Here is a 17,485-nt window from a genome sequence, read left to right as displayed (position 1 = left end):
GAAGGGAGGACTGGGCTGCAAACTGGAGATAACTTTTGCCACAAGGGTAGAAGAGGCTAGTAATATTTTAAATTTAGATAATTTTCCAGAACTTATCTGTTAGATCTGTAGTTATGCTAATGTGTGTTCAGATTTGCTTGTATTAATCAATGTGGAAATTCAGGTTGTAGATGCAATGACATTATCACATTATTTTGTATGTACGTTCTGTGATTTCTCAATCTTTATGTAAAAAGAATTCTTGCACATCATCAAGTGAGGCATTTCTTCCAGGCAATGTGTGCTTTCATATTCCACTGATCTCTATGTAATGCTTTGAGCACTATTCTCAGTGCCAATCCACATGATTGTTTATTTTAAATCAAATATATCAACCTGTTACCTGTCTTTACTGGGTGTATTTCTCCCTTTCAGCTCTTTATTAAACTAGCCTTTGAAACTTCACAATTCTACTAGCGTTTATGTAATGTCGTCACTCTGATATTCCCTTGTGTATCTTTTTCTTTTGTTTGGGTTTAAATACATTCTACAGCTTACTTGTTTACTTTAATCTTAATGGAAAAGATAATAAAAGCTGATCTTAATTCCTCCAAGTATGTACAAATAAAGAGCTGAGCCATGTATCTTGAACATGTATGTTCGTGAATTTTAGAACTGAAGCAGAAACTGTGATTGAAGACAGATAAAACCATCACACCACATTATAAATTACCTGTGTGGCACTGGTAAAATACTGTTTCTGCCACTTGAACATTTGGCAATTGCATTCTTGGTTGGTATTGAATACTGAAGTTGGCAGAGGGAGATAAGACTGGTCTGTATCTCCTCTACACCTTCACACTCTGCTTTCAGGGCATCTGCTGGAATCACTGAAATGACATGTGATCTCTGGGGATCATAAGAATTAAGTTGACCTCCTGAGGCTGACTCATTTCCATGGGTCAGAATGCTACGTTACAGCCCTTGGCCAGACAAATCTACTGCAGCGGTCTGTCTTGTCTTTCTTTCTTGTCTGCACTCTTGTCCCTTTCCTGATTGGAAGAAAAGTTATGCCTAGAAGATATACTTGTTCAAGTGAAGGAGCTAGCTGTGGTAACTTAATTTATTTATATCTATATATACACACACATATATGTATAAAATTACGTTACTATAGAAGAGTTTTTCATTGACATACAGGACTCGTACTGTGAGATCAGTTTAAACATTATTACTAAAAGTATTTTGAAAGTCATTTTTAGAGAGGCAGTAAGAACCAAGTAACTGTACTTTCACTGAAAAAATGTGAATGCTTGTTTCAGCTGCTGAAGCAGTGAATGACATCATCTTTCTGTGGCACTTTGTCCATTTGTCTTGTTGATCGTGAGCTATCTAGGGTGGTAATGCTTTCTCAAGCTTTTGCAGTGCTAGCATCTACACTAACCTTAAGCCAGCAATAACTGTTCTACCACAAAAGTGGAGAAGTTCTCTAAACTCACCTTTCAGTTCTGTGAAATTCAGATCTTTTCCACAGACAGCTGCAACATCTTCACAATACTTTTGTTTCTTTAGGAAACTAACCTTGTTTCAGAAAAGATTTTCAATTTCATTCTTGGTGTAATGTTCTGGGTCACATCCTTGTACTGTCCCAATCTGCAAAACAAGTGGGTTTCTAAGAACACATTATTTGTAGCTAAGGACACTCATGTTGAACTACATGCAATATACTATGTGTAGGATTGTTCTGTATATTACACTGTCCTATACATCTGTGTGGTTCATTGACCCCGGCCAGCAGTTAACCACATAGCTGCTTGCTCATTCCCTGTCCCCAGTGAGACTGGGGGGAGAATAGGAAGAGCATTCATGTGCTGAGGTAAGGAGAGTTTAGTAAGTGAGGGAAAGAGGGGGAAAAAACCCCAAGGGATGTAGACCAATGCCCAGCCAGTGTCTGAGCAGTGTCCACCTGCCAGACCAATCCTCTGTGCTCCTCAGTTTTTATTATTGAGCAGATATTATGTGGTGTGAAATGTCCCTTTGGTCAATTCTGGACACTTGTCCCAGGTGTGTCCCCTCCCTACTTCTTACGTGCCCCAGCCTACTTGCTGAGAGGGAAGGGTGGGAAACAGCGAAGGCCTTGATGCTGTGCATGCACGGCTTGGCAATTGTTGCTGTGTTATCAACACTGGTTCAATCCCAAATGCAAAACACTACACCATAGGATCTGCCAGAAGACAATCAAATCCATCCCAGCCAGACCCAGCACAACATTATTACTATTGTACAAAGCACAGTAAGGCTTAAAATATTCCATAACTAATGTAAATATTCCATAACTAATGTAAGCCATGACTTCAGCCATGAGATCTGCACCAGTGCAAGACTGAAGACTAGCTACACATAGCTACAGTTCTAGCATCAGACTTTGGTTTGTCTTGGGGCCGTTAAGTTTTGTTATACTACAAACAATGACAATAGAGTGTGTAAATTAACATGGTAATTACGAGAATAATTTCAGGCATTGACTTGGTCATATGACATTAACTGGGGCTGTTGATCCATTTGTATAAATTCCAAGAACAGCTACTGTCAGAGCTTTTTCAGACATAAAGACCTTACTAACAGTGTGTTGTTAGAGTCTGTGTATCACCACAGCTTCTTTGAGTGTTTAATTAAATATGACCTTTTAAATGAAAGAAGACCTTCATCTTTATACATCTCAAAACTGGCAAAAGATACAGTGCTAAAAAGTGATTGCATGCTGAGACCAAAATCTAAAAATGTTATCTTAAGAATGGGTATTTTGGGTTGTGAAAATTAAGAGTAAAAAGGCTTATAAGGGAGGTATTATGGAACTGTATGCAACCCAGTAGATGTAATATATACTGTATAACCATACGGACTTGGTAGATAATGCAACAATTGCTACAGATTAAAAAGAGATGGGTACTTTAAGCTCATGTTGTTAGAATTTTAAGCCTTCTTTTTCCCGCCCCCCCCCCCCGCCCCTAGTCAGACCAGTAGCAATTGCACTGGTCCAATAAGATGTGTTGTAGATTTGTTTTCAGGAATTAATCAGGGATGCCTATTCTAGTTGGCTGGCAGCAGCTAAGTGTATCCCACAGGAACAGTGCTGATGGTAGCATCTAACTTGGGAAAATGGCTTTACTAACAAAATATCTCCTAGATTTGACACCAAAGAAAAACAAAGCGAAAAAATCAAATCCTAGTACTACTAGTACTAATAAAGGCATTGCTATTGTACATCAATATAGTACTGATAGTACTGAAGTCATATCCTGCACTGATATCATTGTAGGCAGTTTGCATCACCAGTGTATGCTTAGAAGTTTAAAAACTAGTACTTCTGAAATACACAGTGGGATATGTTTTTGTTTAAAGTCATACACTTAGCTCCAGAGTGTGTTGGATCAATTTCTTAATCAAAGAATGAGATTATACTGGCTTCAGTACACTCACAAACAAAACCTGTGTTGGTTAAATCCTAGGTTTTTGTCATCTTCAGTTTGGAAATGGTTCTTCCTAACATAGTTAAAAGACCTGTGTGGCTTTGATGTTGAACATTTCTGTAGTAAAGCGTGAACTGACATATAAATGAAATCACTAATAAGTAAACAATTACGCACATGAATACATTAGTATATGATGGATAAGGATATATCAAGAGAAAAAGCAACTTAAAATAATAGGGAGACTATCATTTTTTAAGGCATTTAGCCAGGGAAAAATGTGTATCAAAACATGATTATTACAACTTAATAATGTGAAGAAGGCAGGTTCAAAAATAGCTGGTCTTTGAGAGTCCAATTTGAAAGTCTGTTAAGTAGCCTTGTTTTTCACATATGGTATGTATTTCACTTAGGCTTCAGTGTCTTAGAACTGCTCAGGGAAAAGAGGAATTGAAGTGCAAGTCCTCTGTATATATGGTCTACTGTGGTATGCTTGCATATCAAAATCTGTTACTTGTAATTTTCTCTTTCCTTGTTTTTTGTTTAAAATTCCTTTTTTTTCCTTATTTTTCCTTCTTTTTTTTTTTTTTAATTGCTGTTATGGATTCTTCATGGTCTTTCTGGTACCTTCCTTTCTGGAGCTCTGAACTAAAAGGCAGGCACAGTGGAGTTGCAGTTTTGGGGTTCCACTGTTGCTACCTCTGTCAGCTTGTTCATTCATCATGCACCTCTTTTGGAGTTTGGATACACCAATGAAATTTATCTAATAATGCCATAAGGCTATTGTCTGGCAATGAGATGATGTCTGAGATGTTCAAGTGAATGTTTAACTTTGATTCTTCTCATGCTTTTTGTTTATCTGTGCTTGGCTATTTGACATTATTTGTAGTCTTCCCATGTGGCTTTGCAGTTAATTTCCTTGATGTTTTACTCCTTTAATTTACATTTCTTATTTGCACCAGTATACAAGTGTGCCTCTTCTAGCTCGATCACTTACATCTGACAGAGACCTCCTTACTTTTGAAATTTGGGAAGCTGATTCAATTTGATTGAAAAATTACAGTTGAGCGTATTTTTTCCATTTTCAAATATATCTCCTACATGCTGCAGCAGCCAGTTTACTGTTAGACCATTTATCTGTAAATTTTTTTTCATAGTGTGTGCTTTTCTTTTTGGGGCTTTCTGCTCTCTTATTTGTTTCCTTCTGTGAGCTTGGTCCAAGTTGCCCTAGCTCCCTGCCTGTAACATTTGAAGTTCTTCATTCTTTTCAGCAATGTACTTGCAGACATGTTTATGTAAAATACATTTTGTTAGAAATACTGTGAATGGAGAGACCCACCATGAATCACAAAACGGGACAAATTCCGTTGTACCTCCTCTCCCCAAATTTATAGTAGGGTAATTTTGGTTTTAGTAATTAAATTTTACCTAAATACAGAAAAACATTAAGTTAGGTAGTGGTAGAAATATAAACAAATCTTGGAATCAGATGAATCTCTTGTGCTTTGTTCAAGATATATCAGCAAATGCTTTTTAATAACTGTATTTTGAATACACTAGAGTCTGTAGAGTACTTGCCGCAAATGCCAATAAACAGGCTTCATAATTCTGCACTCAGTTTCTATGAGATGAAGGCATTCTGCAGAAAAAGAATTTTCAGGAGTTAATCAGATACTGGTGAGAGATAGTTTAATAAGATGAGCCCCACATGTGATGATCGAAAGAAAACCTTATTCTCTCGTTTTAAACTCAGCCAAGGTGTCTGTGTTGACAATCACAGTTCTGCTTGAGTCATGGATGTTGAATGCGCTAGGAGGATCTTCTGACAATAACAATGAGTTACTGCTGTTGTCTCTCAGCCAACAATTTTTAAATAAAAATGCTTTGCTCTGCTTTTGACAAAATGCTTTTGTCATAGTTGCATAAATATTGAAACAGAATAACTTAACTTACACAACTGATGATTTATACTAATGCTTAGTGTTATTTCACGGAACCAGAGAACTGTAGCAATGGGAGAAGTAGGCATGTCAGCCATCGATTCTTTGTTGTGCAGTTGGGCTCATGCTCAGCTGTAGAAGGTATTATTCAAGCCTGTGTGGTGTTGGGGAACAAGAACCAAAATCAGGTTTGGATTCCATTCAGCTTTCATTCAGGTCAACAAAGTCTTTTCAACAGGATGTTTCATACTGTTTCTTTTATTCTAGTTATAAATAAACACAGGAGAGTGTCCTCACCCCTGCTGGGTTTCTTCTTTCCCATTAATTGCAAGTACTATTTTTTATCTAGTAATCTTGCAATTTTTTACTTTTCCTAGATTTTTACTTCAGTTTTACTAAATCCCAGTAATCCCTTTTCTCCCCACTCCAAATAATGGTTCTCCTTTCCTGTTGTTTAAACCTTGCAGTTTGCTTTTAATATTATTCTGGTTTTTATGGATTTCTTTTAAGCTGCAAGCATCTTTCTGGCTTAGGCAGTGTGTATCACATTTCAGAAATGATCATAGAAAAATTGTCCTTTATTGTTACCTTATTTATTAGTCACTAGCAAAAGGCAGTTTAATTATGCAGCATTAGCGGGATCAGACATCCTATCAAGCTCTAGTTCTTGCTTAAAATTAACTATAAGTCTTCAACAGCAGAAATGAGATCTAAAATTGACGCTTCTGTTGGCGCCCCTGCTTCAGACCTTGTCAAAGCCAGTGTTAAAGAACAACTGCAACGGGTTTGGTCTGGTACCTGGTCTTCTTCCTCCCACCTGAGCTGGTGCCTGTTTAAAACACCCGCTAAGGGCACCCATGCAGAGAGGCTCCCTGCCCAGACCTTTTGTATGGGCCAGCTGCCTAGAGAATACAACCCTTCCCGTGCAAGCCTTGGATAATAATACAGCGGGCTTGTGTGCTCCTATGCTGGTTATCAACAATGGATAACCACTACTGTGATGATTTAAATTGTAGAAATTGTATTGGGAAGAATTGGTGGCCAGGGCAGGTTTGATTTACAGGAAACAAAATTTCAGGTTTTTGAACAAAAGGTGTTTCACCAAATACTGGTATTTCTTCATGCAGTGAGGTATGAGTAAGTTTTAAAAAGATCTCTGACCACAGTGAAGTCTGACATTTCTGTTGTTATTTCAAGTACATTAGTAGACTGGATCAGGAAGGGATTTTTAATTGATTCTACAGGAGCTGCTTTGTCTTAACTACTGATGGCATTATAAATATAGTTATATTGCTAAAGACATTGAAAAAATGTACCTATATTTAAGAACATTTTCTGTTTTAATGTTCATCTTCTGTGTTCTAAATACTATGTTATTTACTACTATAGCAGGTATGCTATTCAACCAATAATACAGAATGAATGTAATTCCATTCTAAAGGAGCTTAGTCTAAATGATGCTGGTTTTTTCATAGTGTTTGCACCTCAAGAAAAATAGCAATGGAATGTTTTTTGCTTGTGCATCTTCCAGGCTCTAACCGGAGAGTTACAGCGCAGCATACAAGAGCTGAGAACAAAAATCAAACAGGCAAAAAAAATGGGAGAAGTGAGAGTGTGCAAAAAGGGTCTTTCCCAAGAGTCTGTTCAGTTGGCAGCATCTATCCTTAATGTTTCAACAACTGATCTCAAGGAGATATTAGAAGTGGATGATGATGAGGTAAGTTACTTTAAGGACTCTTCAGTAAAAAGGTGCCAGATCAGAAAATGGTATTCTGATCCTGAGGAAAAGTACTTCCAGGTAGAGACAAATTTCACTGTGCAACATCCAGCACAAACAGAACAGAACAGCTGGATTTAAATAAAAAGGTCAGGTTAGTGACTCGTAAAGTGTCAAGACTTCGGGCATGTATAAATAAAATATAAATGTACTGTTTTGAGCATGTAGATGTAGAGACATTATTTGAAAATCCTTAGTAGTTTGCTTTTTCATGAGACTGTTTGGCAAGGTTATACATTTTAAATAGACTTCTGCATTAATGAAAACAAAATTAGAATGTATCTTGCTGTACCAGATTGATTCCGTTGGCGCTTTCTTTCTTGAATTGTGATACCTATTAAAAGTATTTCTAGTAGACAGATGGTTTCTGGGGGAATCCATTGCCTTTTTTTGTTGATTCTATCATACATTTTACTATGCAATATTTGATAGTGTTTTATCAAATCACCCTCTATTAAATAGATATAGTAATAGGATTTCTTATTCAAATTTATTTAGGCCTGATCAAATAATACATGAAAAAGCTAGTACACTTACCTTAATAGGAGTGTCTGGGTGTTGAACATTATTGGACAGTAACAGTATTCTGGTGATGACTTAGGTTTAGCCTTGTTGGAGCTTTATATTTCAGAACTCACAAAAGAGAATTTTCACATTGATTAAATAAAGGTGCATTGTATGTGTATGCATTGATACAGATTATGTTCTTGAATACAAATAAAATGGACTGATGCCTGCCCTGTTTACTAACATTTATACACCCCTGTAAGGTGATTCACTTTTGACAGATCTGTTCCATACTTACCTCATTCTCAAGTAATTTCTATGTCTTTGGTTATAATCACTGTTGTGAATATATGTGTAAAATACACAATCATATGTAACTATAAATTGATAGCAGATTTAAAATACAGGTCATGAATTTACGGTACACAGATTTTATATACATATTCCGTTTACCAGTGTGTAGACTCAGGCACCTTTGAACTAGTAAAATCTACACATAGATCACACGTACACCTTTATATTAATGGGAAAAGAACATACCATGCATATTTCCAGGGACATGCACAAACATTAACAGAGTCCTCATACTTGGTGGATATGCTTCAGATAACTAGTTTTGCAATCATAGTTCCCACTTGCACATGCTGTTTATTTAATTTATATCCAGTCACACATGTCCTTTATTGTTCACTATGTTCTTCTCAAGTGGTGTCAAAATACTGTTTCTGTGTTATATGTCTCTATTTTTAGGAAACAGCGAAGACAAAAATGGAATTTGAAAAAGATAAAGAATGGCTGCAGTATATACAGAAACTTCTTGAAGCACAGGTGCTGAATTTATATCTTCCCTTAATAAATTATAACTTTCTAGTCAGAGTAGCTATGTGTTTTTAGGTTGTAATTAATCTTTTGCATTTGTATTATGTTGCCATTGATGGTCCCAAACTATACTGTGATAAGGCAACGTAAAAGCCTTGTTTAGTATCATTTCCTGTTTATTTCTATTAAAATAGGAGTCAATGGATAAAACCGAAGAGATGTTAACCAAGGATTTGTGATAGCTAACTTAACAGCTGGAACCAGTGAAACAATGCTAGAGAAAATGAGCGCAGACCTTCCTTGGCAAATGTGTTAATTGAATTATTGAAACAGTGTGTAATGCTTGCTAGAGTGAAAAGGATCCATTCTCTCATACCTCTTAGGAAAAAGAGATTTTTTTATTATGTGCCTTTAAAGTTAGTAGTTGATACGGACACCTGAGGAGTTCATGGGTTTCAGTGACCTTTTACTGTGGACCTGTTTCCAGTCAATTCATGTTTTCCTCATAGCCAGACAGCTGTTTATTATCGTGTCTTCTCGCATTCTCTACAATATTTTCTACTGAGACCTCGAGCAGCTTGTTAGTGGGAAGTAAATATTGATTTGGCATCCTGTCAATGCAGAAAGAATGAAAAAATTTCCACCAGAGGCCCCTCAAACATTTTCCTATCGACATTTTCTGGGCAGAGAGGAAAGCTGCATAGAGGATGACAAGGCTGAGACTAGTAGAAATCCCTGAGGGGTCCATTGAGACTGCTGCTGTGACCTGTGTGATACTTTTTCTTCTCTTTCAAGTCCTTTTTTTAATACACACGGAGTCTGCTGGGATGCTCCCCTCTTGTAAGTGATCAAGGGCAGTTTATTGGCAGGTGAGAGCCCTGCTTTTCTAGCCGTAGTCAGCTTTTGCTTGGACATCACTGACAACATATACTGACTCTTGAAACTTTTCCATTTTATTTTAGTTGTCTGCTTGATTCAGATGATGGGTAGCTGATGTCTGAAAAGAAATAAAATTTGATTTACAAATCCAGTGTTCCTAATGCATATTCACTAGCATGGGTCCATTAGCAATGTAGTTCATATCAGTTAAGAATGTGAATGATTGAAAATATTTTGAAAGCCATTTCAAGAGAACACTCACATCCAAATTTATATATTTTATCATTAATAGCTTTTGTCTCTCGATTGTGTCCTATGACCAGATTTTTAAGAAGTGACAGTTTTTCCACTCTTTCATTATCAAAACCTACTACCATTAAGACTGCTTAATTGCTGCAGTGGAGGAGATGGAAATATCAGTTTGCTTTTACTGGCTTTGTCAGAAATACTGGCATTTTAATTTAGTCTTGTAATGTTATGTGGAACTCAGCAGTAAAAGCACAAATATTCTTATTCACTATATTGCCTTCATTTTAAGAACTTCGAAAAAATCTATAAATTTCAAGATTCTGTTCATGTAAGGGACTCCAAAACACAAATCAGATTCATGGAATAAAACAAAGAATTCTTATTCTTTTTTTTTTGTTTTGTTATCATTCTTTGGTTAATCGTTAAAAAATCCAAAGCAGAATTTTATCACTTCTCTTCATCTGATACAGGCAGCAAAAAGGCAGGGCATGGAGAGTTAGGGGTTTTTTGACTATGTAACCAACTATATTAGGATTGCAAATGTTAGCTAAGATAGAGGAGCTTATTGCTTTTAGCCGTATAAGTTTGTGTACAAATTAATACTGGTTTTCAGTTATTTTTTGTTCCATCTTACGGGGTTCCTCAGGAGGAGCTCTGAGGGTAGAAGTAATTCTTGGCAAGCTAGCCATCTTTAGAATTGCAAGGGGATTAGTGCTTTTTGGAAGCAGTCAGCTCTGCTTTTCATTTCTGTCCATGCTGTCACATGGATGGAAATTGTTAAGATCTCAGGGTCTCTATTTGGGAGCAGCTCACAGAAGATTCACTGTCCTTTAAATCCCTGAACTTACATCTTGTAGAGATTTGGGGGTTGGTTTCCTTTAGTAGGTATTGGTAATATTTCTGATCAGAAAACTGAAGCTTGAGGTTGAAATGAAAGGTTTCTGTCAACACTTTCTCATAGCAAACTGCTCACTTAGTGTTACAGGTTGGCAAACTGTGTAACCATTTGCATCTTGAACAAAGATCCAGGCTTGCCCTTTTCTGTTATTCTGAAAAAAATGTTTGGTTGAAAATTGCATCAGATCACTTAATATTGCAGTTTGATATAGTGTCTTTTTGTGCCATTGAGCCCAGACTTTGGAACATAATTGCCCAGCAGTATTGATTTAATTGCCTAAGTTTATTTGTGGACTCCTAATTATTGACTGGAGGTAAATTTAATGGAGAAACCTTTATGAACACTGGGAAGCTGCTGCTGTTGCTGTTATACATAATGAACTGCATCATATCCCTTTAGATCATTCTTCAAGCTAATTTTATTCCGCTGTGACAGTACGATAACATTTAAAATGTCATAGACATTTTATTTTTATTGCTGACATACGCCATTTTACTGCTGCATTAGAATTTTGGGGGGGACTGAGGGAAGCACTAGTTGCTTTTTACTGTCATTTTATGGGTTCCCCTAAAGTGTAATGATAAAGGATAGCACACCTCTGTTTTACACTTCATCTGTACCTTTATTTTCCATACTCTCATGGCTTGAAAAAGTCTTAATTTCTGTCAGCTTTACAAGAATGTTAATATTTCTGTGATAAATATTTTTACGTTCCCAAGGCTCACAGATACCAGTCCTTGTTTTATCAACTACTATAGAAACACATGTGGAGAAACTACAGCACTACTAAGAAGCTTACAATTGATAGAGGCATCTCTGCATCAGGATGTTATTATGTAAATAAGAATCATATAACTGAAAAGTACAGTCATGTTCTGAATTCCACAGAGCTAGTAAAAATCACTTATTGTCTAAACCTATGTCTTGAATGGCCAACAAGTGGTTTTTTAGTTGCCTTTTTATGTTTGTACATTAACACCCAATGACTAGAGTGTTCTTACTAAAGTATAAAAATGGAACATCTTAATAACTGACATTAGGATAAAAGGTTCTCTTGCCTATGAATAGCCTGTATGTGAAGAGGCGTCACAGGAGCACAGGCAGAGATATTTGCTGCCAGCACAGGGGTATCTGAGTCATCTTGTATAGAGACATCAAACTGATTATGCATTAGTGATTGGGCATGGGAGAGAGAAGCTGGGAGAAGTATCACATTATAGACCATTGAGTTTTCAGCATTTCATGGTATTTGGGAAAGGAGGGAATGAGTATGGTTATCTCAATATGTATGTGTGTTTACAGCTTGCATGGGAAGTGGTGAGGCCTCTACCTACTTTCTCCCTCACATCTGGGTTTGTATGTCTGACTATTTGAACCTGGCACAGTATAGGCACTCTCTTTTTATAATCATACAAAAACAACCAAACAAAAATACAACCAAACAAAATAGCAACTTTTCCTAGCTTTTTCCCATCATAGGAAACTTATATAACTAAACCAAGAGGATGACTTCCTTTCACGTAAACTTAGACAAGATTTCTTGTACCACCCTAGGCTTTCATTCATTGTGACTGATTGTAAGGAACAGCATCTCCAAACAATCCATTCATAATTTTGTATGCGAGTACAGCATGTTTGCAGGATCCAGATTACTGCCTGAAGTCTCCAAGAACTACTTTTTAATAAAATACAGATCATCTGCCTAACTCTTCCAAGCACTGAACTAAATGACAGCATTGATTTGGCATGTTCCTTATCAGACATACAGCAGCACTTGCCTGCCCTTACTTCTCATGTACTCCTGGGGATGTCACATCTCACGTAAACAAAACTGCCTAGTAAAAGCTTTCCTCTTATGACATCACGATGAATATACAAATCATATTCCATTGGTGAAAATTTCCAGAAGAGCTCCCTGCTGTCTGTTCTGTGGGTGCTCTGCAGGTATGTGTATAATCCATCTCTAGAACAGATTTGGAACACTATATTCACTCTTCATCAGTAGGAATTTTCTCCAGTCCCTTTTTAGAATTTGCACTGGCTACTAAATAGAGATTTCCTCTGGTGTCGTCTGGGAATGTGCACTAACAGCTATGGTTGTTTCCTTATAAATTTCTTTTATTGAGTTGGAACTCGCCTGCTTTGCTTTCATTAGTCTTTCTCCAGCCTGAGTCTGTCTTCTGCTCTTTGAACAGGTCTCTGCTCTTTGCCTGACCTCTGCTCACACGCACACTTATGTATTCACTCATACATAAACACACCGGTGCACTCACCACTGCCGCCATCACCAGGTGTTTCAAGTACCTGCACCTGAAAAAGCAGCACCAGAGCAGTCTGAGCTGTATCCTGGGCACTGTTAGCATCGATACAAGACCATCAGAATGTAATCATTATTTTCTTGTCATTATGAGAATAAGAGCTCAATCCTGTACATTGACAAACCGTTATGATATAAACCTATGTTTTATCTCATGCACACAAACAAAACCACATACCATCAATTCTGGGCTGAAAACAAGGAGAAATCGGCTTGATTACTCAGGATAAGAATACAGACAGGCACATATATTTTATATAATCATGTATATACAGCCATCACAAAGCAGAATGGCCAAAGAACAATAGTGAAGTGAAGCATTTCTCTAATTTTTTATTTTGTTTTGTTTTCACTTTTAGTTTATAGTGAAATTAGGAGGGTTTAGTCATTGTAACCTGAGTTCCTTTAGTTTTATTTCGGGTTATTCCTTGTGGTTCACTCAATTCAATTTGAGGCAGCTCTGCAGTGTGTTTGGATAGTTTTGTTGGGCAAATGTATTATACTGATGATGCATATGGGGAGATTTAAAACAGGTGTAATCACTGATTTGTGTATTCCAGAAATTAAATACTTTTATTTTTATGTTAACACATTTTAGACTTTGTGAAGCAGAGGCCAAGTAATGCTGTACTCTGTAAATGGAGACACTATGTCTCATTAGAATAACAACATTGCTTGGATTCATTATGAGTGTTTTCACTGACAAATCAGTGTATATTTATGCATTTGTGCTGAGTGAGACTCAGTCATGTCATGTAAGGTTGATAAATATTACTAGTTTATTTTTTAAAGAAGGGATCTCCAAAAGAAGCATACTCAAGGTCAGAATAAATAGGTGAGGGAAATATAAGTAAATATCAGTATTCCTGACTCTAGGATCATACTGCTTTACAGTTATCCATACACCAAGATATCTGTCTGATAAGTTGTGTAACAAATATGCTATTTCATTCATATGGCTTTCTAGTATCAAAGAAGAAATCTGTAATTCTGGTAAATATAAACAAGTAAATAAAACTCTTCAAATCCACATGTAGTTTGCACTTTCAAATGTTGTGAATTTATACAAATCATGTAAATACTACTTCTCTTAAGCCTACCACAATTACTGATTCAGGATCGCTATCATTGTTAATACTTAGTGTTCAGTTGAATTGGTTGTGGCATAGATAACTGGAAAACATTTGAAGAAATATCATTCTGTATTAAAATACATAATTATCAGTAGTATAAATAAGCTTTCACTCCTTAGGTGTGCACTTAGCACTCACTGAACTCCCAAAGCCTTCCCCAAGCATATGGCAGGTTTGGAAGCTAGGATGAATACTTTGGAGCAGAGACATCTTCAACGGTTGTGAAGTTCTGGGGAGAAATGTAGAGGGAGGCTTCCCAGGATAGTTACAGAGCCGTCATTAAAAGTAAATCTGACAGGCTTCTATTAAAGATTAAGACTGTAGAGATCATCCAGTTCTCGGTGTCTGTATGGAAGGAAAACCAGATAAAAACATACAGCACTTTCTCTGAAACAAACAAATGTTGAAGGAATGATATAACATTCAACTTCCAAATGCTCTTGATTTAAATGGAAAGAGTTCTTGAAAGGTCACTTTGCTATGACATGGAAGCCACAGAGGGTAGTGAGCAGCAAGTAAAATGTAGCTGGAATTATATGAGCCAGAGACATCAATAAGAAACCATTCATCTCAGGCACAACATTAAAGAGGTGAAATGTATCAGAAATGAATGTAGTCAAGCTAGGCAAGAAGAATTAGAGACTTTGAGGTAATGGTATAGTGTTCTCATAAAAAACATATTTAGACGAGGAAGGAGAGCAATTAAGAATGAACAAGATGCTGGAGTCAGTGTTTTTAAAGCACAGTAGCAAGTAAGTGTCACAGAATTTCAGATAAGATTATGTCTTATATTACTGTGAATAGATTTGTGCTCAGTGAATTGGATCCCTCTATTCCCCAAAAAGTCATCACAATAGTGTACAGGAGAAACCTGACAGGTGTAGGAGACTACTAGAAAATTCTTACCAGAGACAGAAGTTATTTATGACAGATGGAGACATGTCTGGCTAGCAAGTACCAGCTCTTCAAAACCCCCTTTTCTACAGAAAAGGGAAACAATGCATATTACTGTATTTTTTCAGTAACTGCAAAGTGACTGGTGACCAACACGTAGGATTGCCATTACAGCCATTTCATGACAGATGCTTGCTATTAACAAGATTTTCCTTGCTACCATTTTAGGTTTTTTGTATTTTCCTGGCCTGTTCGTAATTATAAATATCAATATATTGATTCATATCTGTATATCAGTTCAGACATTACACCAGCATTTGTATTTGATAGACTTTTATGTCTGGGGTTTTGGTTTTGGTTTTGTTTTATATTTTTTATTCCACATATCTAGGAAACAGGCAGTACTCTATCTGGTGTAAGTACCGTACAGTTTTCTCTCTAAAGATGGAATAGAGAAGTGAAAAAATAAAATCAGAGCAGCGATACGCAAATGCAGAAACAGAGGGTGGTCTAGATGCAGAAGTATTGCCTTGAACTACAGTTGTGAAAAGCAGAAGAAACTGGTGATTGCCCTGCTCAACCAACTGCTGTATATTACCTAATCTATTTCCTGTGGCTTTATTAAAGTCAAATTATCTTTCCTTCTGATATGAGCATCGGCTGTTACTTTTGGCGTGGGGCTGACCCCTCGGTCACGCTGGTCTCAAGAAAGCTGACAGAGCTCTGTGAAGCTGACAAGACTTTTCAAGTGTAAACAGAAACTGTTCTGCTCTCCTCTGGCACAGCATCTGTGGCTGGAGCTGCAATGACGAGTGCTTTCTACCACCTCCAGAAGTACGTTCCAGCATACAGTGCACTGATGCACCAAGACTGTGAAAGAAAACCTCTTTAAGCCCTAAACCAATGACACTGAAAAATACACCAAATCTCATTCTTTGAAGACATTGATTGTGTAAATACGTCTTTTAGGTTGGACGAGATGTAAAAGGGATACAAATTCACTTTTCTCTGTAAATACGTAAATACAAAATTTTGATAGTGTGTTTTAGAGGAGCAGACGTTTCTGTCATATCCCAATCCATCAAGGCAATTGGAGCTTTTGGGGTTTTGGGGTTTGTTTTGCTTTGGGTTTTTTTGTTTACAAGTTTTCACGTGTGAGTGTAAGACAGTTGCCACAGTACTGAGAGCTGAACTGGTAGTTCTATCTCATCCTCCTGAGAGTAGTGAACATACACTACCTTTTCTGCATGCCCTAGAGATGACTGTAACCTTTTATTGATCAGCTGATTGAAGATAAATGACAGAGATGCTGGTACTGCAGTTTACATCATTAACATGGTCAGTAAAGCATGAATTGTTCAATAACGCGTTTATCTTTTTTCATTTTACTCTGTTCTTTTATCATTTTTATGGTAGAGAGCAAATTTTCAGACACTAACCAGGCAGGTGAACTTTAAAGATCAGATGTGTGCATGTGTGGTAGTTGTCAGAACCAAGTGAAATCTGATGGTTTAAAGATACTTAATAAATGTTTTTCACATGAAGAAAATAGAGTTCAATGATCATTTTTCTTACTATTTTTCTTTTTCAGTTTCCTTTTGCCTCATACTTAATGGATGCCATACTGGAAAAATTAAATGAGAAGAAGAAACTGGTAGAAGAGTACAGTTCTCTCATGAAATAAACTGTATGAAATTGCTAAGACCTATCTTTGCAAAGTGTGACTAAAATATGTGTTTCCTCCTGTCTTTCCTCTTCACATAAAGAACTGTCAATATGCATATCCAATACATAAGTAGAAACTCTGAACTAATTAATTGTTGAACAAGAGGAATTAATTGCATTCCTGTTCAGAAAGGAGTGTGGTATTTGATTCCCAAAGACAAAAAATGCTGCAAATCAATGCAAAGTTAGAAATTATTTTCCTTCAGGTCTGTTAGCAGTGAACACCAGTACAGGCTTTGTAGAAAGGGGATGTTTTTGCTACAACCAATACGCATCTGTAAAATTCTGAAAGTACAAAAAGCAGCTAAGTAGCTCCTGGTTGTACTAGTCAGACAGTAGAAGTAGAATTTGCGGAGGAACTGGGGATATCATTGAGATTTTGCATACCTAATTTCTTTTAGCTTCCTTGTAAGTCCCAGCTTTATGATATATGCTACGTAAAATAATATGCTTTATGTTGGAAAACATGAGAAAAATGAATGTAGAAAAAAGTATTCAATGTAGAGTAATACTCCTAAGAAAAGCTGTATTTTCTTCTGTGTTGTAGTGTATTGTGTACAGTGAATTTAATTGTATTTTAAAAATTCAATTCAGTAAAGTTATTTCCAGTGTGGGGTTTTTCACTAGTAGTCCCAATTCATTCTCAGCTAACACCAAGCTGCAAGCTCTTACTTCCCTTGGGAAAGTGGTAGAGTTTTACCCAGTTGCTTCCATAGGATTTCTCTGGCAGTACTAACAAATAATTGCTGCTTCTTCACATTTCTGATGTTAAAAGAGTTAGTATTCCTCCGGACCAACCCACCTGAAAAAAACAAAAGACCCAGGCTTCTGAATTCATGTGGCAATAACATTTAGCTCTTATATATGGCTCTTTGTCTGTGGATAGCAAGTTGTTTTA

At 36.7% G+C, this 17,485-nt stretch overlaps 1 protein-coding gene across 4 annotated transcripts in view; it reads left to right on the top strand.

Annotated features, from left to right (window-relative positions):
- CNTLN (centlein) overlaps positions 1 to 17,210 on the top strand; it is a 198,085-nt gene extending 180,875 nt beyond the window's left edge. For 3 of the 4 annotated variants that reach the window (XM_056324792.1, XM_056324794.1, XM_056324791.1), the window contains 3 exons: positions 6,921 to 7,106; positions 8,424 to 8,501; positions 16,454 to 17,210. In XM_056324792.1, the coding sequence (XP_056180767.1) occupies positions 6,921 to 7,106; positions 8,424 to 8,501; positions 16,454 to 16,546 (357 nt within the window). In that variant the 3' untranslated portion in view covers positions 16,547 to 17,210. Of the gene's footprint in view, positions 1 to 6,920; positions 7,107 to 8,423; positions 8,502 to 12,713; positions 15,733 to 16,453 lie in introns of those variants that run through there. The other variant, XM_056324793.1, reaches the window with a different exon arrangement.
- The last annotated feature ends 275 nt before the right edge of the window (positions 17,211 to 17,485 follow it).

Source organism: Falco biarmicus, chromosome Z, assembly GCF_023638135.1.
Source record: "Falco biarmicus isolate bFalBia1 chromosome Z, bFalBia1.pri, whole genome shotgun sequence".
Taxonomy (NCBI): Eukaryota; Metazoa; Chordata; class Aves; order Falconiformes; family Falconidae; genus Falco; species Falco biarmicus.
This window is presented reverse-complemented; position numbering and strand designations above follow the sequence as displayed.